The following is a 24011-nucleotide window of genomic DNA, read 5'->3' as shown; positions in this document are numbered from 1 at the left end:
ATGCGGATAATATATTCGAGATATTTTTCCTGAAAAGAAAGTGCTAGCATCATCTGCATAAATTATAAATCCTACTTCCGGGTTAATGTTTACAATATCGTTAAGGTACAGATTAAAAAGGAGAGGTTAGTGTACGCTTCCTTCAGGTTAGGTACACCAGCGTGAATAGGCTTAATTGCTGAACCGGGACTAGTCAGCTTCACAACCTGCTTTCTATGGGATAAATAGGACTCTACTAATTGCAAGGCCGTGACGCGAATGCCACATAGTTCTGTGATCTACTTATGATCTACAAGATGCTGTGATCTACTTAGTTAAAAGGCTTTGAGAAATCGACTAATATACCAAGCGGTATGAACTTTCTATCGAATTGTTCAAGAATTAAGTATTTCTGTGTAAGAAGGGTAATGATAGTTGATTTGTTTTTAGTGAAGCCAAATTGATATGACCCAAGCCGTTCGTAATAATGAATTCGGTTAACCGTATGTGCAAGAGCTTTTCGAAGCCATTTGGCAACACTGGTAATATAGGCACCGGACTATAGTCGCCCAAATCATTTCGATCGCCTTGTTTATTATAAGAGTTACCTTTCCCACCGGAATTCTTTCTGGAAAACCTGCTGTTGTAATACACGTGTCGAATATGTTGGCAAGAGCTGAAGCAACGATATCAGCGACGTATTTCAGAGGCCGCAACAGGATATCTTCAATATCACATGCAGTGTTCTTGAGATTATGGATTACCAACATTATTTCGTGAGCTGTGGTAGGTCGCAAAAATATGGAATCGCTTTTCGGAGTGTTCATGTATTCTAAGGCGTCTGACAATCCACTCCCTGTAGGAGTGGCACAAAATAAGAAGATAAATAGGTCTGCTATGTTTTTCCCGGATAGTTCTTGGCCATTAACTTGTATTTTGGAAGGTGCGGCGTAAGACTTGCCGTGATTCAGTACTGTGTTCAGCCGAGACCATAGTAAATCATGCCTGCCGGGTTCAAGGTTCAGCAAAGAAAGGTGACACTCTCTGCGCGATCATCTCAGTTTTTTGGTCAACTTGTTTCTGTGCTTTTTAAAAATGACTAAGTAATCAGGTGATCGTGTACTAAGAAACCGTAGATAAAGCCGGTCCCTGATTTTGATTTCGTGCCTTAGCTCTGTTTTAACCCATGGCTTTTGTATTTTGCATGTTGTTGGGCGAGATTTTGAAGAAAAATTAGGAAAATATAACTTCCTCAATTGGTCAATAAACATAGTATACCCTTTATTGCGTCATTTAAATGTGTTTCATTTGTCCAGACAATCTATAGTACGTCATCGCGGAACTTTTGAAGCATGGTATCTCCAATTAGCTGATAGTATACGTCATCATTTTTATTTGTCTTTAGGCTACTACCATTCATGCAGATGGTCAGGTAGGTGGTCACTGAGATCGTACGATATCACGCCAGTGATTGCTGTACAGAGTTGAGAGTTTGAGATGAAAAGATTTAACAGCGAACTAGATACAGCAGTGGTTCTCGTAGGTTGAGTGATTACTTTATCCAAACCTTTAAAAATGATGATATCTATAAAGTTATTGTGATTTTGTGATTTGGTTATTGGAGCACGTGTCAATGCTAAAAACTCCACCGGCAATAAAGCTAGTTTCTTTTCACTAATAAACGTTAGAAAGGAGTGATAAACTTTTTGAAACTCAGAAGTTCTTGAAACCCAAGCGGTCTGCTACCGCCATCCGAAGGGTTGGCGGTAGCAGACAGAAAGTACTGTTTTATCCGCATAAAGTGTGAGCACATCAACGTCGGGCGTCATCAAACAATAAAAATCAATCAGCTTACATTCAACATTTTTTTACACCCAGTACAGAAACACCGCCCCATCGGCGTTGGTTCTATTTAGGTAGAATGTTTTGTAGTGGTCCAGCCTGAAAAAATTCTGGTCATTTGTCGACCAGGTTTCGGTCAACATGATTGCCGAGAAAAGAAATCAAATTATTCGGAATCAAATCATCCCAATCCCCATAAATGTATTGAGAGAGTGAGGGACGAGGTCTCGGAGACGACGTTTATTGTCCTGCTCGGAGCGAATGCTCCGGGAAGCGCGAGACCGACGATGCTAATGATTATTATTTGCAAATGGTAATGGCGATAGGACGTGAGTACAAGAGATTGGGAAGCGCATCCCTCGGTGCTCACACCGGCCATGATAGTGGCGGAATCGCTTGCACTGGAGGAGGAAGTGGTAGTTGGGGGTGGCGGAAGGGGAGATAGAGGCCGGTAACTGTCTGGCGTTTCGCCGACACCTCAACCGGCCGAACGGAAGCGAGAGGGGGGACAGTAAAAAGAGTAGAGAAGGAGGGATGGAGGAAGAGAGGGAGAATAATAATTCGGCACGCGACTCTTCCTTGTAGCACGCACCCGTCCCTGCAGACAGGGGGAACGCGCGTACATTAGATGCGAAGTAGTAGCTAAATTCTAATAACAACAATAAGGAAAAAGTGAAGTTGATAAAAGGAAGTGGATAAATGTTAAACAGCTGAACAAGATATATAAGGATTGAGGTAAACAAAGTAGATGAGAGTTGAACAGGTAAACATTACAAAGGAAAAAAAAAACCAGATGGCGTATCACATTAATGTAACGCCGCGTATGCTCACACATTTTTCCGCCTCGGATGAAGGCGGCCGCCTGGCCGCAGGCGGTTGGGGTTGGCGACGGTTGAAACGCTTGAAGGGAAAGAGATGCAGGCTTTCTGCTCCACGGACGCGGCGGTCCCTTAGGATATTCACTCGAGAAACGCGATAATTCATGGAAGAAGCTTGTTGCACGACGACGTAGGGGCCTAGGTACCTGTGAAGAAACTTTTCACAGAGGCCTGATGTGTGAATCGGAGTCGAAATTAGCACCTCGTACCCTTTGCAGAACTCAACAGAACGATGTGATGCGTCGTACCTTGCCTTGCGTTCTTGCTGACATGAATCTGTGTGAAGCCTTGCCATGCGTCGAGAGTGGGCGATCGGCGTGGCGAACTGTTCATGAAATGGTGAAGTGGCGGACACCGCAGCAGAGAAAAAGGCGGTGCCCAGTGCAAAAGAGGGTTGGCGGCCATAATCATGGAAGATGGGGGAGTGACCCGTCGTGCATGTAACCGCGGAATTGTAACCAAACGTAACAAAGGGTAGGATGATGTCCCAGTTTCTGTGGTCGGGGCTGATGTAGATATACAGCATTTCGGACACAAAGCGCGGTGGAAACGTTCGGTAAGGCTATTTGTTTGGGGATGATAACTAGAACAAGTTTTCTGAATAGTGTTGGCAGCACGAAGGACTTCGGCAAGGACCAGAGAAAGAAATGTCTTGCCGCGTTCTCTTAACAGGACCCGTGGGGCTCAATGTCGCAAGATGATATTGCGTACGATAAAGCCGGCAGCTTCGTGAGCACAGCGAGAGGGAGGGCAGCAGTCTCCGCATATCGAGTGAAGTGGTCGAGCGAGTTATGATCCAGGGGCAGCCATGATATGTGGGAGGTACGGGCCTGTACAGGTCTACGCCCATACCTTCGAAAGGAACAGATGGGCAGGGAACCGGGTGCAACAATCCAGCGGTAGCGGACGTAGATCACTTGCGGTGTTGGCACGGGGCACATGATGCGACATACTTTGCAACACTTGTGGATAAGCCTGGCCAAAAAACCGGCTCTGGACGCGATTGTACGGCTTTTCAAAGCCAAGATGTCCAGCCGTCGCATCATCATGAAGTGCTAAGAGCACGCCATGACGAAGCTCACGAGGAATTACTGGCACCCATTTGTAGCCTGTAGCATGGCGATTCATGTGCAAAGTACTTCGTCAATCAGCCGGAAGTTGTTAAGTTGGCGTCGCAGCCGGCTATTCGGTGGCAGGGCAGATTCATTGAGGCGGTCGCCATGACGAAGCTCACGAGGAATTACTGGCACCCATTTGTAGCCTGTAGCATGGCGATTCATGTGCAAAGTACTTCGTCAATCAGCCGGAAGTTGTTAAGTTGGCGTCGCAGTCGGCTATTCGGTGGCAGGGCAGATTCATTGAGGCGGTCGATTAGAGTCCGACAATACGTATGTGCCCGCTGAATCAATGGTAGGTCAGTAAACGCATCCACTAAAGTATGGCTGATAGGCGCCATAGGCAAACGTGGTTGGCGTGGCTTGGTGAAGGTAGCAGACGACGAAGTAGATAGTGGGCATCAGGACAGGGCGTCAGCATCAAAATGCTTTTTACCAGACTTGAACACAACCGTAAAGTTGTACTGCTGTAAACCTACAACTAGGCGCCCAGATAAATTTTTCATAGTTGAGAGCCAACAGAGCGCATGATGATCTGTGACGATGATAAAATGACGGCGGTACAAGTATGGGCGAAGCTTCTGAATGGACCAGACAACAGCTAGGCATTCTTGTACAGTGATAGTGTAGTTTTTCTCAGCGGATGTCAGTGAGTGACTAGCATATGCTACCACGCTTTCTCTGGATTGAGTGTCCCGCTGAAAAAGAACAGCGCCAATGCCGCACCCGCTGCCATCAGTATGCAGGATGGTAGGCGCTGTATTGTCAAAATGGCACAGGACGGGATCATCTGTAAGGGTGTCTTTAAGGGATTAAAAAGCTTTTTGGCAAGCGTCTCACCAGATGAAGGGCACGTTTACACGTAAAATCTGATTCAAAGGGGAAGCGAGGGTCACAAAGAGGGTCACAATAAAACGGTGAACGTACGACTCCAGGCCAAGGAAGCTCCGCAGATCTTTCAGTTGGAGGGGCCGACAAAAGTTCACAGCCGCGGCTGTCTTGTCTGGGTCCATACGTATTCCCTCGTTGGAGACGACATGCCCCAAAACTTTGACGCTCTTGCTTGCAAAACGGCACATCTCCGTATTCAGTTGCAGTCCGGCATTACACAAGCAGGTCAAGGCGCTGTAGTTGATGCCAAAATGTGGTCGAATATATGACACCATCGTCCAAATAACACACACAAGTCTGCCATTTGAGGCCACGCAGCACTGTGTTCATGAAACGTTCGAATGTAGTCGGAGCGTTGCACAGGCCAAACGGCATGACGTTAAATTCATACAGGCCGTCTGGGGTGGAAAATGCCGTCTTCTGCTTGTTGGCTTGGTGCATGCTTGGAGTCGGCTTGGAGTTAAGGTCGAGGCTTGAGAAGTATTCGGCCCCTTGCAAACAGTCTAAGGCATCGTCTATGCGGGGCATAGGATAGACGTCCTTTCGAGTGATTTTATTGAGCGCCCGGTAATCTACGCAGAACCGTACAGATCCATCCTTTCAGATGAAAAGCATCTCTTTCTCTCGGCTCCGTCGTCTGTCGTCCGTTCATCCACCCGCCCAGAAAGACGCCGGCAACTCTGCCGCTCCAGGAGCCCTTTAAGGGGAAGCGTGCTCGTCTCGAGCTGGCCCAGGAAAACACCGGACACACTGTCGCTCCAGCATCTCATGGTCGGGGCTATGTCCCTCCCTTGTGGCGCCGTCCACACCCCCACTGGGCATGCTCGACTCATCTCGGGCCGGCCCAACAAGACACCGCTAACACTGTCGCTCCAGGAGCCATTAGAGGGTAAGACACCACCGGGCGTTCAGCAAGCCGAGCATGCGCATTGGGAGTGTGGACGGCGCAACAACGACAAGGGAGGGACATAGCCCCGTCGCATTTAATAAAACTACACCATCTTCCCGTAGGGGAACCCTGAGTAGTATGCGAAACAGCCATGGGCTCAACGCAAGGTCCCACTTCGTAGTTCCGGTAAGTGAAAAGTGTGGTAGTTACCACGGAAACCAAACTGTAAATATCACGGTAGCTATGTACCTCAACCAAATGGAAACGGCGAACTGAAAACTAATGGGCACTTGAATCGACCCCATGGCTGCTTTGCATACTACTCAGGGTTCTCCTAGGGGAAGATGGTGTAATTTTTTTTTCTCAACCAAAACAACAGACGACCAAGAGCTCGTGGAAGGGCGAATAACTATCCGTTTCAGCATATCGGCAACATTATCTTGAATTATCTTGCGCTCAGACGAGGAGACGTGGTATGGTCTGCGTCGAATCACGGATGACGCGTCCGTTTCAATTCGGTGCTGTGTCGCAGTAGTCTGTGTGAGCTGAGGTGAATGAACGTCAAACGAATCCCGGTGCTTGGCCAAAACATCGTGTAGTAACTTGGTCTGGTTAGGTGTAAGGTCGAGACTGAGCGTGGCAGCAAAAGCTGACATGTCCGCTGGCACAGCCTTCAATGGGCTAATTGAAGGGGACGTGCCACTAGCAACCAGTGAAGCATGACTGCTATCAGCCATCGAAGCTATTGTAGTTCCTTCAGACAAGAGAATGCGTTCATTTGTGGTGTTTAAAGCAGCCAGGGCTTCCAGCTGCTTCCAGGAAGCGCGAGACCAACGATGATGATGATGATGATGAATATTTATAGATGGTAATGGCGATGGGGCGTGAGTACAAATGATTTGGAAGCGTATCCCTCGGTGCTCACACTGGTCATGATAGTGGCGGTATCGCTTGCACTGCGATCACAATAATGTAACGCCGCGAATGCTCCCAGTATGCATTGATATAAGCCTAATCATCAGCCCATTTTATGCACATCGAGGAAAGAAGCCTCTCTAATTCACTTCCGACTAATGCTATTCTGCGTTGTCCGAATTTAATCCAGTATAAATAACATCACCTTTCTATGTGTTTATCGCCCTTTCTCTTCTTTTAGTTTTCTTCTTGGTTCCTGTTGTAGACCGCCGGCTGTCAGTTCTCCGCATTACATGTGCAGCCCAACAACAGCAATCTCGAAATTAAGTTTTACAACAACAACCACCAACGCCACTTCCACCTCTTGTGTTGAACAATGATGTCCTACCCACGCGTGCGCTAGTTATATATTGACTCTTTTTCCTAACCCGGAGCGTTGCTGATATTGTTCTTCCCGTGGCTCGTTTGGTTGACCGAAGTTGTAGTTCGAGGTTTTTAGCACGCCAGCAAGTTTCTGCGCGATAAATCATGATGCGGTGTGCACTGGCTGCGTTGTGTAAAGCAAACCTTTGTATGTCTACTTGTGGGGGTGCCGCGAAAAACGCACTGCAGAAAAGCCACCTTTACCCGAATGGCTTCCACAAAGTGCACATCAATCACACACGACATAGAGAATAACACGTGTTTAGATGCGTACAAGTTTTATTGTGGAAAACGAATGCGGTGTAGCGCTATACTGTCTAACGGTGATGTCGATTAAAGCATTATCTAACAGGCGGACAGATGTTACGTTGATCACGCCACACGCTTGACCAATGGTAATCGCATATCAACGACAACGCTGAGCTAACCGATTCCGCACATTGAATCAGCACACTGAGCTAACCGTATCAACAAATATTAGATACATAATCGTAACATCACACTAGGTTAGCAGGGAGGCCGAAGATAACGTTGCCTTCCCGTAGGCTCTGGCACCTCAGTATTAGGCTCCCCTTCCTTTTACACCATTTCTACTTTCTCGCAACTCGTAGAGGCAAGTGTAACATTTTTATGAGGAACACATTTTATTCCCATTTCAGGATTTCTGCCTCGCAGCAATAAAGTACGAATGCTTCAGCCAGAGTTGTTGGTGGTACTGACATCAGTTCATCCAACGAAAGTGTTGAGCATTTTGCAGCGTTGAACTCTCCACATTTTGTCTCATATAATAACGAGCATCTCTACAAAGGAACGTTCTCCAGAAGAGCTCGAGGTGTGGCCGAATGATTACGTTAGCTATTAAAACGGGTCTCGTGAGCCATTCGCTGCCTCCGTCGACAAACAGCGCTGGGTCTTCGAGACTTTCCGGGAAGATCTTGAAGAGCCACACGTCCATGTCGGATTCTTCGCGTCCAAGAAAAATGAGCCTAAGACTGTTGCTCGAAACCTGCGTTTGCATAAAAAGAACAAGGATAAAACATAGCAATTTCAACCTATGATCTTAGGAAATGCGTACCGAATAGACGGATTATTGGGAAATAATTCTTTAACCATATTTTTAAAATGTAAACTCGTCTCCTGTGACGTTTGAAAATCCTTTCACCGAAAAACTGTGTAGTGTAATATGAAAAAATAAAATCGAGGTGAAAACACCTGATACGCCGTAATCCAGTATTATGCAAATGAAGGAATGATGCACAAGAGGGGAGTGAGCCCAGGGCCAGATTAGATTTATAGTAATTTTTGACCAGGGTTTGCTTCCTTAATTTTGCTACAACCTTAATCTCATAGCTGATGTTGAGGTTCGGGGAGGCGAGTTCACGTTACCACCGGTTGATCGCAACATCCGTCTTTTCCACCTCTCATGAACCTTACATAAAGTCAAGTTACCTAAACCACGCAAATATTATAGCTCTTCATCACTCTTTGAGGATGTTATTCAGGTGCATATATTTTTCAGGCGCGGGAAAACTAATTAGTTGTATTGTACTTTTACATTTGACATTTGCAGGGAATTTTCATAGTATTTGGCGCAGTATATTTTATCCAAATTTTAATGCCATAGCACATAAAAAGCCGCAAAGGTTCGATTCCGCAAGAGTTGACCTGTATGTGTCCGTATGTGTATTTTTTGTGTACCTTGTGCTTTGTGACGTGGTCATGATGCCGTTCCGTGATGTAGGAAATGGCTGGACGATTAACTAGAGGGCAAACAAAATAGTGCCCTTCTCTTCTGTGAAGATGGTCACCAGCGAAGCTCGATACAGTCCACGGAGGGCACGAAACAAACCATGTTTTCCTTTTTTCTGTGATTTGCGATTGAGCATGCTTCGTAGCCATTAAGCTTGATAAAACATGGAAGAACTTGAGCTTCATTCGAGTGAACAAACATGGGGCTGTTTGTCCCCTCCCGCGTCGTCGGCACCATACTGTCTGTGAAACCCACAACCCAATCCGCTCGAACAGTTAGGACACCAGACAGGACGAAAACGGCTGTTTGCCGTCCACGCGTAAGACTCCCGTCAGCACAACGGACATGTCAGTGATGGCATGAAATCTATAGCTTCCAGTGCACGCCCCCTTCCTCCATTCATTCCCTGCACGTGCACGCATCAATCGGAAGCCTCTTGTATGTATGCGCCCGCTTATACGTGAATGACACCAGCCAATAACTGTTGTGAATTAGAGTTCGGCGGGGGCGAAACGTAACGCCGGAGCGGCGCCTAGTAAAGCAGCTGCACCGGTAAGAGAGCTGGGGGAGTGGGGGGGGGGGGGGGGCGGCAGACATATACAGCTTGGTAGTACGAAGGCCAGACGCCAATTCTGGAACTCCGTGTATGGCGCAGCATCAGAGAAAGAAGGCGCGTTACGCTAGAGAGAAAAGGTAATAGGAGCGGTAAGAAGGCAGAGTGTTGCACACACGCCAAAAAGAACAAGCTAGATTAATTTGGACTCACGTAGGGATGAAGAAAACGAACCGAAAAAGACGTGCTTGCTCAGATAAACTAACCTCTGTTTGATCGTCCTATAATTTTTTCTTCAAGAGTAGGATAACAATCCGCACCTAAATAGATGTTTTGATGGGGCAGGTGTACTATATTTTCTTCTAAACTCTATGTATCATATATAGAGTTAAGTCGTTCAACGCAACCAGGTTCCTTTCATAAAGGCTGTAGGTTAAAACGTATTACATTCTCTATATTTCAAGAAAAAATTGTAGCTTTTAAAGCTCTCCTGTCAATAAAACGGTGATCACAAATGCCAGAATGTCGGAATGGTTGAAAATTCATGAGCTGTTCTACCCGTTGAAGTAAGATGACCAGAGAAGCAGAATCCGGACTATACAGAGCGTCACCATCAGGAATTCCAGAAAGAAGTAGAATTCGAAATGAAAAACAGTAACTTGTGTTGGCGCGGGTACCGCTGGACCGAGAATCATGATATAGGGACATGCTAGCGGTTGCAACGGCTAAAAACATATGGCGGTGCGAACGTAGACCTGAACGACCTGGGCGTACAGCAGCAGATCATTGTGAAACATTTATTAGCGGTCGGATACATTATTGTTCTTCAAAATGGCGTCTATTGATAACTAGTCCACTTAAAATGCACATCTAAGTGACACGACAAATGTGTTTGACGCTCGAATAACTTTGTGCTGATTGGTGATTAGAAGGAATAATAAACGGTATAATTTTTAACTAAAATCTCTCAAAATACGTATCCAACGATGGAGACGTAAATGCTTGGGGTCCACATAATTATTTTTAATGTTGGTGTGAAATGGCCTTCTTTGGTGTCAGTGCCCCTGCGCCATAAACACCAACATATACTCCCACATACATTGATGGCGACCACGTGCTAATATGACACTACCCGAACGTTCGTTTTCCGTCTCGCGCATAAAACGGCTCGCCCTTTCCAAGGCACGTGGAACCTTGGGAGGTTTTCTTTGCAGACATGAGTACACTTACCCTAACTCTATTCCCTGAAAACTCTTCTCAAAGAGGAATAGCGTCTTTATTGGTTTATAATATTCAGAGCACTATGGCCGACCTCCGCGCGGCTGTCCTAGGGTAGACGTCTTGCAACACGCCCAAAAGAAGCCACAAGATGGACTATTGGCATGTAGTGCAAGAGCATTTTCCAGAGCTCCTTATAGGTTTCGGCCAAATATATTCCGCCGGTGGGGTTAATGGATTGGAAATATTCGGGGCTCTTCAAGCACGATTCCTTAGCTAAATTGCGTTGGAGTGTTCGCGCACGCTCGAATGCATGTATGGACTTTCAGGGGGTTCTAACCTCTAATTTCCTCTTTTGTTGCTTTTTAAACAAAATATACCATGAAATATGTTTTTCGCGGTATACGTACCGATGATATCTGCCTTTACACTGTGAGTGCATTGAGAATTTTGGTTCCCCTAAAAAATTTAATTACAGTACTAGCCGACCATTACACACAGCCCTGTCTAAAATGGCAACAGGAATACCACAGAAACCTAACGAGAATTCCTGTCGTGTGTCAAAGACGTTTTTGTGAGAGCAGAAACCCTCTTGTTACGACACAGACTTGTGCCGTAACGACAAAGTCAATTTTCTCAAAGACAAATATTCCTGTAGTTACAACAGAACTGCCTGTCTCTATATATGCGATATATGCGATATATGTCGCGATATATGCAGCTGCCACAATCACGACACAGAAATACCACAAGACGACAGTACGACAAGCATAAATACGACAAACTACAGGAATTTTTCTTGCCGTAATTTTCGTCTGGGAGTGCGCCATTTCATCGCAAGTAGAAGATACAGGAGGGAAACGCGCGCGCAAAAACCTGTTCCATGTCCTACCACGAAACCTACCCTGTTCTTTGTTAAACGAAACATACGGTTGTTTTTGTTCCACCATTCGGTAATGACGCTGCTTAAATTCCTTCGAGGTCTACGGAAATAGTGTTCTTCGCATTGCATGAAATACTGCCGCAAACCATGCCTTCTGTATCGTTTGCTATGCGTTTGATCGCCAGCGTGTCCTTGCACCTGACTGTCTTATCTGGGTTCGCGGCGAAGCGCGTGTTTCCTTCACTTTCTTTGTATTCCGCACAGGCTATCTTTTTTTGATAGGGAGAGTGTTTCAGCCTGTTATCACTAGACTAGCATGTTCTATGATCGCCAGTGTTCCCATCTGATTCTATGGTTGAAGAAAGAACAAGGAACGCCACGACATAAATGCTCACAGGGCAAACGCCGCGGCATTCCTTTCACGGAGTCTCTATTCTGCGTTTCTTTCTGTTCACCGCTTCTCCACCCCCTCTGTTTACTTATTGTTTGTTGTGGTGCAAACGTTCGCTCTAATAAACATACTTCAAGAACCCCGCATTGTTCTGGGCTACCTGCCAATATCGTTGTAATTTTTCGCACATGAGTTCTTCTATTTAACCCGAAGGGCAAGTGTAGAAAGAGGAACATTTCACGCACACTTCGTATGCACACGTGCTGGAATTAATGTGCGTAAATAAAGCTATCAGTATAATGTCGTTGGTAGTATTTCACTAAAAGACAACTGCAATGGACACGATGCTTGGCACAGAGAGGGATGCAGATGGGTTTTCCTAATCTCATTTGTTGAGCCGCTTGGCACCGTAACAACTGTTTATATGCCGATCGGTTGGCCATCCCGTGATATTATGGTACTTATGGAAAGTTATACGTCACAAACGTGGGTCTATGTTACGCTTACAAAATCGAAGACCTGCCGTAGCTTATATAAATTAAGTGAAGAATTATAAAGCAGCGCATCATACCCTTATGCCGGCTTCCCCACGCTGACCAGAGCAGGTTTTCCAGTCGAAATGAAAACGTAGAGGCTTGTCGGCGAACACATGCGCCTCGATGTACGTCGTGTTTCCCACACAGAAGCTTGTATGTGGTTTGTAAGACCACAGGTGTCCCAGACCTGACACTTTCAAAGGGCCGAACTTGATTCCCGGAATCAAAGAGATATCTGGGCCTCGGATTGTGATACTGTCAGTAATGTTTCGTAGGTAGGCGTGGACACTTGTATCCCAGTCGAAATCCGGGGCATCCTGGCACCGATCTAGAAGAAACACCCGAAAAGTGCAACCCATTGATTCCTCTGGTTGCGTTAATTGACCGTAAATCGTGCACCCTGCGGTCTCACGACGGCGATGGTTTTACGCGAAGATCCCTCGTTAGGAATTTTGTGATTGTCTTCTGAGTTTAGTCTTTCACTCGTTGAGTTTCGACTTTGACTCACACGCAGTGCGGACTTTTGATCGCAGCGGCTTTGATTATGACAATTTGCCATTGCATTTCGCACATAGGAACGTTCGCGTTCCGCCATCGCTGTCGTTAGATGGACGGGTGCATGATTATTTTATTTAGTAAAATTGCATGTCCATGCACCTTTCACTAAAACTATGCTTGCTTTGACCATGTCGAAATGGCACAATAGATAGATGTCGGCTTCATAACTCGAGGGACCGGGGTTCAATGCCGACCACGGAAGCGTTTTTTTTTCTGAGCGTTTTTACGACCATCATTGTCCTCAGGCAAAGTTTGATTTCCTGCAGTGGGTTTCTGGCACTCACAGACAAATCAGTGAGACATGCAAACCTTCGCTTTAAAAATGATCGTAAAGTACAGGTATTTCAGGAACAAGGATTTTATTTTATAGGTATCGCCTCTTACTGCCGATCATGTAAAATAACGTAACGTGTAGATACTGTGATGTATTTTGAATACCCTTGTCCTGTGGAAAAGAGCAGGCGGGGCGGACGGGCCGCTGCCTAAATACTAGGCTGAGAGAGCACTCGGAGATTGAAAACAGTGCAATATCTGCAAACCTGCCTTCCCATTGTAAAACGTGTAGGTCGCATGAATGCAAGCCACTTTTCGATAACCCCAAGGTGCTAATGAAACAAAAAAATCACTCGACAAGAGAGCTTGTAAAGGCGTTCTACACTAACGGCGATGCAGACAAATGCGCAAGTTCAATGTCGACCACACTTCACTAACAGGAATCGCGTATAATCAATCAGCTCCACGTTAGAGTAATTTGCAGGTCTTTATGCGCAATTGTGCTTTTATCGCGTATTCTCGCGCAGTGCTCTCCTTGCGTGCCATCCTTGGTTTTCAGTGCGCATACGCATAAGCACATTTCATGTATCAATTCATTCGTCTTTCTAATAAACCATCAGTTGAGAGACAGCGTTTGTGTTGCGCACCTCTTTCTTTCTTTCTTCCCGCCCATTCGCTCACTGTTCTTCATAAGACACGCTTCACGAACTAGCCCAGCTTTCAGCCTTGCATCTAAAATGAATTATGCATGTTAATGAAACTAGGATAACGCCGTTGCCGAAAAGCAGGTATTTTAACTCAATCATTTTTATGACTCGAGGTGACCTCATTACGGATAGGCGCATCTCCAGTACACGGATCCAGGGAATACACGGTACGCAGGACTTTCTGAGTCGCATTTGTGAAAAAGTCGGTTGATTTCGCTGAGACCTGTTTCGCCGTACCTTTATCGCTTAATGCCCCGATAGTGTATTCACTGTGATCATTAACCATCATCATCGTGTTTGAACCCTGAGATTACAGGTGCGGTCCCACATTGGTCAGCCATGACCCCGAACGATGCTGCCTGTCTTGTCGTGTCTGAACATTTGGTGCCGAAACCCGGAAGGAAGACGAAGTGCCGACGGGGAGAGCAGAAGAGATTCCACTGGCTGCAGACATGTGAGGCGAAGAAGCGTTCATCGCCGACTCACCCTGAGCCACCTGGCACCATGACTGATAGTGACCGCATACCGACCACCGACTGCCTCGAAGGCACCGACGCCAGCACTGGCGTTCCTACCCTTGGCCTCGAGGGACGGATGACTAACGAAACTCGGCCGACACCGGGCGTGGCCATCCCCGCTGCATCGACGAAAACCAACCGCAACTCTCCCTCCGACGCAAACACGCCACGTCCCGCCCAGTCGGCCATGCTTGGCACAAACTGAAACGCTACAAAAGAGCAAGCTGGTGAGCTGGACGCTCAAAGTTTGCTGCGGAACCATATCCGTAACGACTTTAATAGAACTTACGAAGAGCGATTGACTGTTAATGTCCGAATCTGGCGACGTTACGAAGTGGAAGGCTAACTTGGAGAAGTTTGCCAAATCAGAAAAGATCTTGTCAAATTGGATTCTGACATAGTTAATTTCATCGAAGACGAAAGTGAGCAAGAGGTAGAGCAGGCGGATCGATACACGCTATGCTATTTCAGTGCTATCGCTTATACCCCAACCATTGTTTACAGTGCCTCAAAAACAAGCAACCTTTAAACATCAATTATACACCATTTTGTGAAATGACCGTCTTTCTCGAAGGGCCCTGAGACTTGTTGTACTCGTTCAGAGAAAGCCAGCCCAATGCTGTCGAAGGGAATGACGAGAACTTAGCATCAACCAAGCAGTTTGGGAAAATAGAAGGAGTTCATACTGATGATGATGATGGTTGCATTTTAAATTAAATTAAATTTTAAATTAAAGGTAGTGCAAGCCCCTCAGTAAACGTGCTTTAAGCACTTATTCGGTCAGTTTGAGTACATCTTCGTCCCCTACTTAATTTACGGCGAAGCCTTGCCCGAATATCTCAAAGCCGTACCTACGCACGCATGCGACTACTCACTTGCACCTATTGAGTTTCAAAAAGGTCTGCTTGACAGCGTAGGTCCACAAACCGTGGCATGCATAATTACCCTGTTCATACCAGACAGCGCATACTTCTCTGGGTGATTCAGTATTTATATTATTTTTTTACTTGTCACACAACCGCTACAATATATCTCTTGCTTTGGAGTAGGAAAAAATCCAAAAAAAATTTTTCAGAAAGACCCGTTCTGCAAGAAATTACAAAGCAGCACTCTTTATACTCCTTCAAGCTAGTCTTAAAATGACAGCAAAATAAATATTCGCACCTAAGCACGCAGCTACAGTAATTATAAAATTTTAGACATTTTGCCAACAGCTGAAGGCCTACTTAAAACATATCAAATTTGCTCAAAAGTATGGGCTTGACTTGGAAGCTTTCGTACAAAACAGAGGCATTGTAAAAAAGAGGTAACACAAGTTTTCACAGAGCTGATTTATAGAAAATGGACGTACGCCTTACAGAATTTTGGCAGTTTTACTACTTCAGAAGGAGGAGATTCCAACGTTCCTTCACTTGTGTAGACGTGAAGCATGTCCTGAACGAAGAAGTACGACGAAAGTCTGAACAATTCGCAATTTGGATGAAAGTCTCAAGAATTCGCAATTTAGTACACCATTGAATACCTCGAGGCGCACGTCAAATGGACTTTGAGTAAAACAAAAGGGGCTTACGAATGGAATAGCAAATGTAGCGATATATTCTTAGATTATTAAGAAGTGAAGCGGATCAATTTTGTATTCAACAGTGCTCCACCCTGCATATGCTCGTGTGACGCCACGTGTAGATAGCAACAGGGATTTTATTGCTTCCGTAAACGAGCGATGATATCGCCCTGTTCTCTTCCAAGCCTGAAGCCCAAATAGGATCGTCACGACCATTTTGAAAAGGCGGAAGTTGAGGTAGAGTACAAACTGCAGCTCGCATTGTGTAACTTGAATTTCGGCGAAACTGCAATAGAGAAATTCAGCGTCCATATTAACGTGGATATAACAGTGGAATCGTGTTTCCACTGGTCTCCCCATATAGAAACACTCAACAAGAAACCAACATTGGCTAGCTCCACCATTGTGAAGGCACATGAACATTTTGTCATTCATGTACTGCTCCTAATTTATTTTATTGTCACTTAATACATTGCCTTTTCCCAGCCCACCCCTCACTTTCTACAACGGAAGAACGCTTGTGGCGGCTCCTTTAAACTACCACTTTTCCGTGGCGTAAACACCTTCGCCGCATATAATCTGATTAATGCCCGTTACCCTTATGCCACCTCTGGGGAATGACGACACCATCAGCCACACCATGTGGGCGTGCCCCCAAAACCCCTTACCCGTATACCCCTGTATTGATCAATGGGAGGCGACGTTGGGGGTCTGTAACCCCGGGGTGCAAAAAGCCATGGTGGAACGAGCGGCCAAGTAACTGCCAAGCGGCGCCCAGAGGTCACCACCGCCCCTAAATTGCATACTTTAAACAGTTTATTCCTCCTCCTCCTTTCCTGCCATATTACATTGCATGATGGGGTTTCCCCTATGCTTTATAGTGCACAAAAGCCGTTACTTCTCGCGGCAGTAAAAGCTCGAAGTAAGCTGCCTCGCACTTTTGCGACGTTGGTGGCTATGTAAGCGCCAGGGCTCCAAGCACTTAACCCGCTACATAATTCCCACGCTCACCCTCACGGACATCGTTTCTTTTTACGATGACGACTCTGAATCCCTTAACCAATTTTTTTATACGCACGCCAGACTATCGCATGCTGTTCCTTGCTGCTGACTCGGCATCCAATATTTTGCGAGTGCACATTTCATAAATAATAACGAACTGCATTACTTACCTGCAATGACGATAGACGAGTAATCGTAAGAACAACTGGCAATTTGCACCGCCGTGAGGAGAGTGAAAAGCTTGGGTAAGGTCATCATGATTTCCACCAGGAGCTTTTACTGGAACCTGTCGATGGGAAACCGCGCGCGAAAGACTTTTTGGTGGCAAAAATTTGACAACGTCCACGAAGAAAATAATGTGAAGGCAAAAAATTATAACGACTCATCACTTTGAAGACCCGTAGTAGCTAGCTGTTAAAATACGAAGCTGGTGTCAAAACGCAAAGACACAAATACAGCAAGGTGCAGTCAAAGTCCGTAATCAGATACTTAATTTGTACTATCAGTTATTCAATTAATTTCAAATATTTATATGCACGGGCATTGCAGTTTCACCACAAAGTTTAATTCACTATCCGGCGTAAATCAGCAGCTATGGTGTAGTAACGAAATGAAACTAAAAAAATCCCCTAGTAAAAAGAAGGCACTTCCAGTAAAAAAAAACGCAAAGTTAAAAAAAATTTCCTGATCTAAAACATTACCCCGTAACCAGCAGTTGATTTCTGTCGTAGGTAAAAAGAAGTGGTTTACTGTTTTTAGTCTCTTGCGGAAAGGGACCGTATAACATAGTCGTACAACGTAATTGAAGAGTCTTTACCTGCCCAACTTCGTTCAGCAGTGAGATGCCCTCAGTTCCTGGCTACGATGTACAGGCCTGCTCATACACTTGGCTTATGACGTCAGTTATTTGCCGTATTGCGCACCAAAACTGAACGCAGCGCTCACAATCTACGAAAGTCAAGCGTGCAAAGGAGCGAGGAGCAACATCCTGTGGTCTTTCCGGACCAGGCTGAGGCACGGGTAGGGTCCACTAATTGGCTTATATTGGACATAGTGTTGTGGAGAGATATGCCTTCCGGAGTTTTGTAAAACACATAACGGGGGTTTGGCGTGTTAGCTCCAATGCAATAACCCTGCGACAGGCTCTTGTGGGGTGGGTTTTTTTTTTCGTAGATGCGTGCGCATATCGGAGTTCTGTGGCGCCCCATTGCGAATGGAAAGTTGCAATTTACTGCTGGCATATTTCATACACGCCTGAGTGTATCGAATGTATTGATGCCAACAGCATCGTTGTTCGTTGAACAGAGGCGAAGAACGCTACGAAAGGCATAATCTCTCCATTAAAACAAAGAGTTATTGATGGTTGAGTGTCCGTTTAAGGGTTAACCTTGTGCTGGAGAAAGAATGCTGTGTGATTTCTATCGCAGTTCCCTGATGTGCACATGGTCAGTGCCATTGTGACCCTTTTGATAGCCATGTCTATATAAAGCCTCGCCCAGCCTTTGTTGTATTTTCACCATCATAAGTCAACAGTGAAGGTGGTGTGGATGTCCCGGAATATTCCTGCGTTTGTCTTTACAAGGGGAAGACACTCCGATATTTTTTCCCCTACGATCGTAAAGCTGTGCGAAAACTGCAGTGGCTGTTGCTGGTATCCTTGGTATAATTATCTGCAATTTTTTGTGCTAAACTCTTGCGGGTAATGCAGGTGTTTACAGTTCATCCGCCTTACGAGTCGGCGCCACTGAACATAATTCGACTTCGGAGTTGGCAGGTAGGAATGACTTATGGGTACGACACTATTAGAGTAGTTATTTGTTCATTTACGGGACGAATTTAAGCCAGGGGATTTCAGACATCTTTGAATTGTTGCTAAGTAAGGAATGAGCGATTATCGGTTTCATTTGCTGAAAATTGGAGGTCGTTTAAGCTTCGTCGATAGGTGTGGAACACGATAGCGTTATCGCGTATTCGGCGATAATAAGGACTGCTAGACAGCGCATCTATCACAACTGCATCACCCCAGCCCTGGGGTCACCGTACGTCCTTATAGGTAAGCGGTAGAAGCGCAAAGTCTCATGGCTGCGTCGTCTCCTTGGGGCCACTTCTGGCTCTTGAGCTCTTCTGGCATCCCATCCTGTGGAGGCTTTCACGCGTATGCAACTAAGTCGTTTAATTGCTTCAACCGGACAAAGCGCTCATACAGCGCGCATTCAACGAATAACAATGACGGATGCTTCCAAGGGCTTCTCGAAGCGGTAAGGACTCTGTGAAAAATAAACAACACTCACACAGGTACGTGTTCAGGCGGCAACGGACAGAGAGGCCAGGAGAGCTCTCGAACAGGAAGTGTAATCGAGCAGGCAATGTACCCGTGATTCTTTGCGCTTTTGCCGCTTACCTATTGACGGTGAGCACGACCATGGGCGGCGCTGCGAAGTGCGTCTATGTGGCGTAGGATTAGGGATTCTCGCATTTGCGTCTGCTTCAGTCGGGCTCACGCTCCCTGCTGTTCTTTGCGCACGGTTGAATTTTGAATCTTGTCCGCACCAAATGTTGCCTGTTCGCCACCTTTTACCATAATAGGACGCATAAAATCGCATACACTAGCTCAAAGCGTGGTTTAAATTATAGTTTTTAATACCGCTCCGGAAGAAACATTACCGGCATCACCCCATTCCTGCGAAGCCGGTCCTGTGTGGAGCGTCAAGAGTCGGAGGTAGGCGTCAGCTCCTGTATTCAGCGATCTTCGAACAAAGAGAACTGCCGGAGTTTAATAACCGACAACAAAAATGCAAAACGAAAACAAATTCCAAGGCTTCGGGGCTATCGGCTTTGGTAGAAGGCATTCCGATCCCAGTAATCATAAGTAAGGTAAAACAGTTTTTTTCAACCTTGCCGAACGCTCTGAAGTATTCTATCTCATCACATTACGTTGTTACGGCATGAAAGTAGGCTATGGGTTATTATCTATGCACTACGTACTGGAAAAAAATTACACCATCTCCCAGAAGGGAACTATGTGGTGATGCAAAGCGTGCCGAAGAGGCTTCGCTTTCTCAAAGTGTGGGATGCCCTTCTCGACGCTGGCGTTTCGAAGCGGCTTCACTTTCTCGAAGTTTGGCATCCGATGCTTGAAGTCGTCGCCGAACGCCATCTGGATCCGCTTTTCGGCGTCGACTTTTGCGTTCTGCATCTCCAGCTCTCCTCTGCGCAGCCTTGTCTACAGAGGTGCTCGCGGTTCTGGGAGTGAGCTGGCTGGCGCTGGTTGAAGGTGTGCCAGCCAGTTCGCTGACGGAATTGTTGGCGTCCATTCAGTTCATCCGACAAGCAGCAACTGAGGGAGCGGCGCGCGGAGAGGATCAGAGGAGGAGCAGCGCGCGCGCTACCGCACAGCTGGTGGGGAGATGGGGGAGGGGCGGACGGACGCCGAAGGACATACCCCGAGTAAGAGATATTTTGCATCTAAAAATGTAGGTTTAGTTCCGAATAACCTACTGTGTATTAGCTTGTGCAGGTTTTATACCAGTCTTCTAACCAGTACGGAAGCTTATTAACAAAACCAGTCACGCGTACGGTACAAATACAGTAACAATATTTTTGTTCAGACCCGAACGTATATTTTTGTACGTTTTCCACTGCTATATCTTCCCAGTATTCAGATACGCGCTATAGTAAAACTGCACTCAAGAGGAGGACCGGGAGAAAAGTTTATTTAACAATAAAATCGAGCTGCGTAGTGGGTGGGCTCCTCAGTCCAGGACAAGATAGTAAGAGTGGTTTTCTTCAATTTATGGAACGCCATCCTGAGTAGACCAGGATTTGTTCTTTACGCCTGTAGGTGCTGGAAAACCGTGAAAGACATATTCATGCTTGGACATATTCATCCGTTTCCATTCTTGGCACAGTTATAACCTGGATGTAACTAAGTTGATAAAAGGTCGCAATTTTTCTTTACATCCGAGTTTTTGTTACAGGCAAGTTTCAAGTTAAGGCTCGCCGGAATGAAGCAGAAAAGAAGCCAAAATGCAAGGAGTCAGTGTTGAACCCACCCTTCACGGATTTATTTCACCGCGAAAGACTGCGAGATTTGCGCCTGTGCTTTCGCAGGAGCTTAGGCACTGCACGGCGCTCCAAAGAAGCGAAGTCCGTTAACCCCGCATCAACGAACGTAACATAAGTATCACTATTGCCTTTTGGCGCGTTTCGGCGCCTTAACCGTGACAAGAACCAAACTTATGCTCAAAGAGTGCCTTTTTGCGAACTTGATGCTCTTTAGCGCACTCAAGATTGTTGAAGGGGTGCGAGATGGGATACTATACCAGGCAGCAACGCTCTTCTTTCGTGCCAGCGGAGACCGCATTTAAAATTGTGTGCTCTTCTTGAAAAAACACAACTGTTCGGTTGCTAGCAGCAGCATTCATCACCGACGAACCAATACCGCAGATAGAAGTAGAGACGCGCGGCTAAACGCCCGCAGGAGGGCCTAGCACCTCAAAACGTAAGTCTAGAACCAAAATCGCACGCACACCTGGGAACGCACGGTAGTTTCCAGTGCGGGCGAGAAGAAAAAAACAAAATCGTGACGGGTAGTTACTCTTTCTAGCGTGTGTGGTTCTCACCACACAAGCAGAACCAGAAGTGACTGAAATGTTAGCCACGGGATGGTGCTAACCCATCCGTTCATTATCATCATCATCATCATGGCGAATTTTCTGTTAACGTTATTCCAGACGTTTTCGTTGCTGCTGGCTGCTTAGGGTTGTGCTAGTATTCACTAAATTAGCTCATTTCTCCGGGCGATTTTTGAGTAAACATGCAAAAAACAATAACTGATCAGCTGGCCGAGTTCGTTATATCAAGGTTAACGGCCGCGACCTTTCGTTACATAGAGGTCGCAAACACATGGGTTTCAATGGGGCTGGCAACGGGGAATTGAAAAACTTTTTTAAATGCAGGAATTCGTTACATCGATGTTCGTTACATTCAGGCTTAATTGTGTACTGAAAACCGGGTCGTATAATATTTACTGCGCTCGTTATCGAGTATATTCAAGGCGTCCTGAAATACCTTGCGCCGATATGTGGATGTACATGTAACCAAATTAGGCACTGTATTAGCAATCTCCTCCCGCAAGAGTTTTGTTAAAGCGTTGAGTATTGGCTGAGAAATCGTAAATCAAAAACCGCGCATTATGATCGCGCCGCATTTCCTCCTCATTTAAATTTTTTCTTCGCGGTTGACGGCGCGCGAGCGTTTCCTCCAGTGCTGCTGCGCTCCGCAGCGGTGACGTACTTCCGCTATTGCACTCTTCAGAGCACCGTCTGCTACGGGCACGCTCTTTTGCCTCGTAATCTTTGTTGACACCATGGATCCCGCACTCCGCTCAAGGCTGGAAAAGCAAACGAAAGACCTGGCCGCATGTGGGCAGCCTGACCTTTCCCTTTCGCGGTGTACGTTGCTGCAGTTGCTATCGGCAGCACGTGACTTTTTATAGGCGGCGAACTGGCAGCCGTACGGGGGATCGTGCGCTCGTTGCCTTTGATGCACCGCGCACTGTTTAGCCAAAAACCGCCGTCTTCGATGTGGCCCCGCTGGTGCCGGGTCTTATTATGCAGCGGTGGTAATTCCTACCGGCGGCATGTGAAAAAGACATTTTAAATCGATACAGAACCCGCGCACAAAATGCGCTGGTTCTGATCAATCACTTTATCAGTGACGCTGAACGGGAAGGCGCAGAGCAAACCAGCGTCGCACTCGAGCAGCGTGCACTCGTGTTCTGACAAGCTGCTCCCCTGTCTTGTGAACGATAGTATTAGAGTTCTAGAATAACGTGCGCAGCCGTACGCAAACAGTTAGCGAGTGCTATTTTTTGCCTCGTTCGCACTGCGCATGCGATTTACGTTAAGACACTTCTGCGTTTAGCGGACAGAAGAATAGCGGACGCTATTTCAGCAAAATAGCGTGCGTACACGAGGCCGCTTGCGTTTCCAACATGGCGGCAAGTAGCGTGACAACCATCCATGGTTGCGCTCTTGTGTGTATAGTAATTTGCTTCATATGAACCATGTTCTTTGCCCCTGTGTTTTTAAATAGGTAGAGTGGTTAACACGTCGTCCTCACGCAGATCTGTATCGTCGTAACAACGCTGACTGCCCGAACGAAGCTTGCAGCTAAGCCAAGCCAGCGACCGAAGCTGTGTGGGCGTGTGTGCATCGCGGACTGTATTCTTACAACGCCAAACGCATCTGCCTGGACTGGCCAACCAAGTCCTCTCCTTCTACTCTGGCCACTCTCCCCCAATTGGTAGCCTTCCCAGCACTTCAATCACGTGACCAGTTCAGCTTGAGGCGACGCGTGCTGGAGAGCGGTAACGTTGGCAAAACATGCTCCGCCGCGGCACTGAGCTTTCTACCTGTGTTTCTAGCGCTGGCGCTAGCGCCACTTCTTTGACAATCTCAAACATCGGTTTCCTTGGCAACAAGGCACAAACCGCTCTCGAAGTGAGTTACGGTTGCGTGATCCCGGTTCAGCTCGAGGCCCCACGTCGCGACATGTGGGCACTGCAGGCGTACCACTCACTCCCATTGGGAAGTTCGCGATGGGTTTGGCATACAAAAGGCGGTGGTGTGTGTGTTGTGGACGCATTTGTTTTGCGAAGAAATGCGACGTTGTGCTTCTGCGGGTGGATAGTGCTTCCCATCGCCTGGATTACCTTTCTGGAGCGACGTACGACTCAACCTCGCATGGGGTATGTGCAGTGTGCGCACAGAACACGGAGGATTTGTGTGCGTGGCTAAAGCCCTTCTCGGCTTGCGCGCCAGAGTTAAGTGACTTGCTGTTCGTCCACGCAAACCGCGTGCGAGGTGAGTGCTGAATTTACGACGGGCAGGAGGCGGCAACCGATCGCCTGTAAATCGCGGTTCAGACTTGCAGCGCATGTTGTAACGTTGTGTTCGTTCGAAACGCATCTGTAGATTGTTTTGAAGGTGAATAAAATGTATGCGTCAAACCCGGGCATTCCGCTCAGGGCGTTCTCTGCATTTGCAAGAAAGATGTGCCACGGGGCTTCAACGCTTTCTTTATGGAACGTACTCAGGCAAGAAAATATCCGTGTCGTGTTATGGCC

General features: G+C 46.5%; 1 protein-coding gene across 1 annotated transcript; it reads right to left on the bottom strand.

Moving 5' to 3' along the window:
- Positions 1–7195: 7195 nt before the first annotated feature.
- On the bottom strand, positions 7196–17849 carry LOC144148680 (uncharacterized). The gene is made up of 4 exons (XM_077680196.1): positions 17700–17849; positions 17053–17168; positions 12299–12591; positions 7196–7938 (listed from the first exon to the last, which is right to left on the bottom strand). Exons 2-4 carry the CDS (start codon positions 17138–17140, stop codon positions 7654–7656), a joined length of 666 nt encoding a protein of 221 aa, XP_077536322.1. The 5' UTR covers positions 17141–17168; positions 17700–17849; the 3' UTR covers positions 7196–7653.
- Between the last annotated feature and the right edge of the window lie 6162 nt (positions 17850–24011).

This window comes from Haemaphysalis longicornis, unplaced genomic scaffold (genome assembly GCF_048455015.1).
Source record: "Haemaphysalis longicornis isolate Haplotype H1 unplaced genomic scaffold, Haemaphysalis longicornis Haplotype H1 scaffold_8, whole genome shotgun sequence".
NCBI classification, from domain to species: domain Eukaryota; kingdom Metazoa; phylum Arthropoda; class Arachnida; order Ixodida; family Ixodidae; genus Haemaphysalis; species Haemaphysalis longicornis.
Note: the sequence above shows the minus strand (reverse complement) of the source record. Positions and strands in the feature narration are given on the sequence as shown.

What these genes read in the sequence shown, in the direction of transcription:
- LOC144148680 (XM_077680196.1), bottom strand. Translation starts at nt 17,140, where the DNA reads ATGATGACCTTACCCAAGCTTTTCACTCTCCTCACGGCGGTGCAAATT. An exon ending in CTCGTCTATCGTCATTGCAG is followed by an intron (nt 12,592 to 17,052) that starts GTAAGTAATGCA and finishes TGTTTCTTCTAG; the next exon opens with ATCGGTGCCAGGATGCCCCG. An exon ending in GTGGGGAAGCCGGCATAAGG is followed by an intron (nt 7,939 to 12,298) that starts GTATGATGCGCT and finishes ATGCAAACGCAG; the next exon opens with GTTTCGAGCAACAGTCTTAG.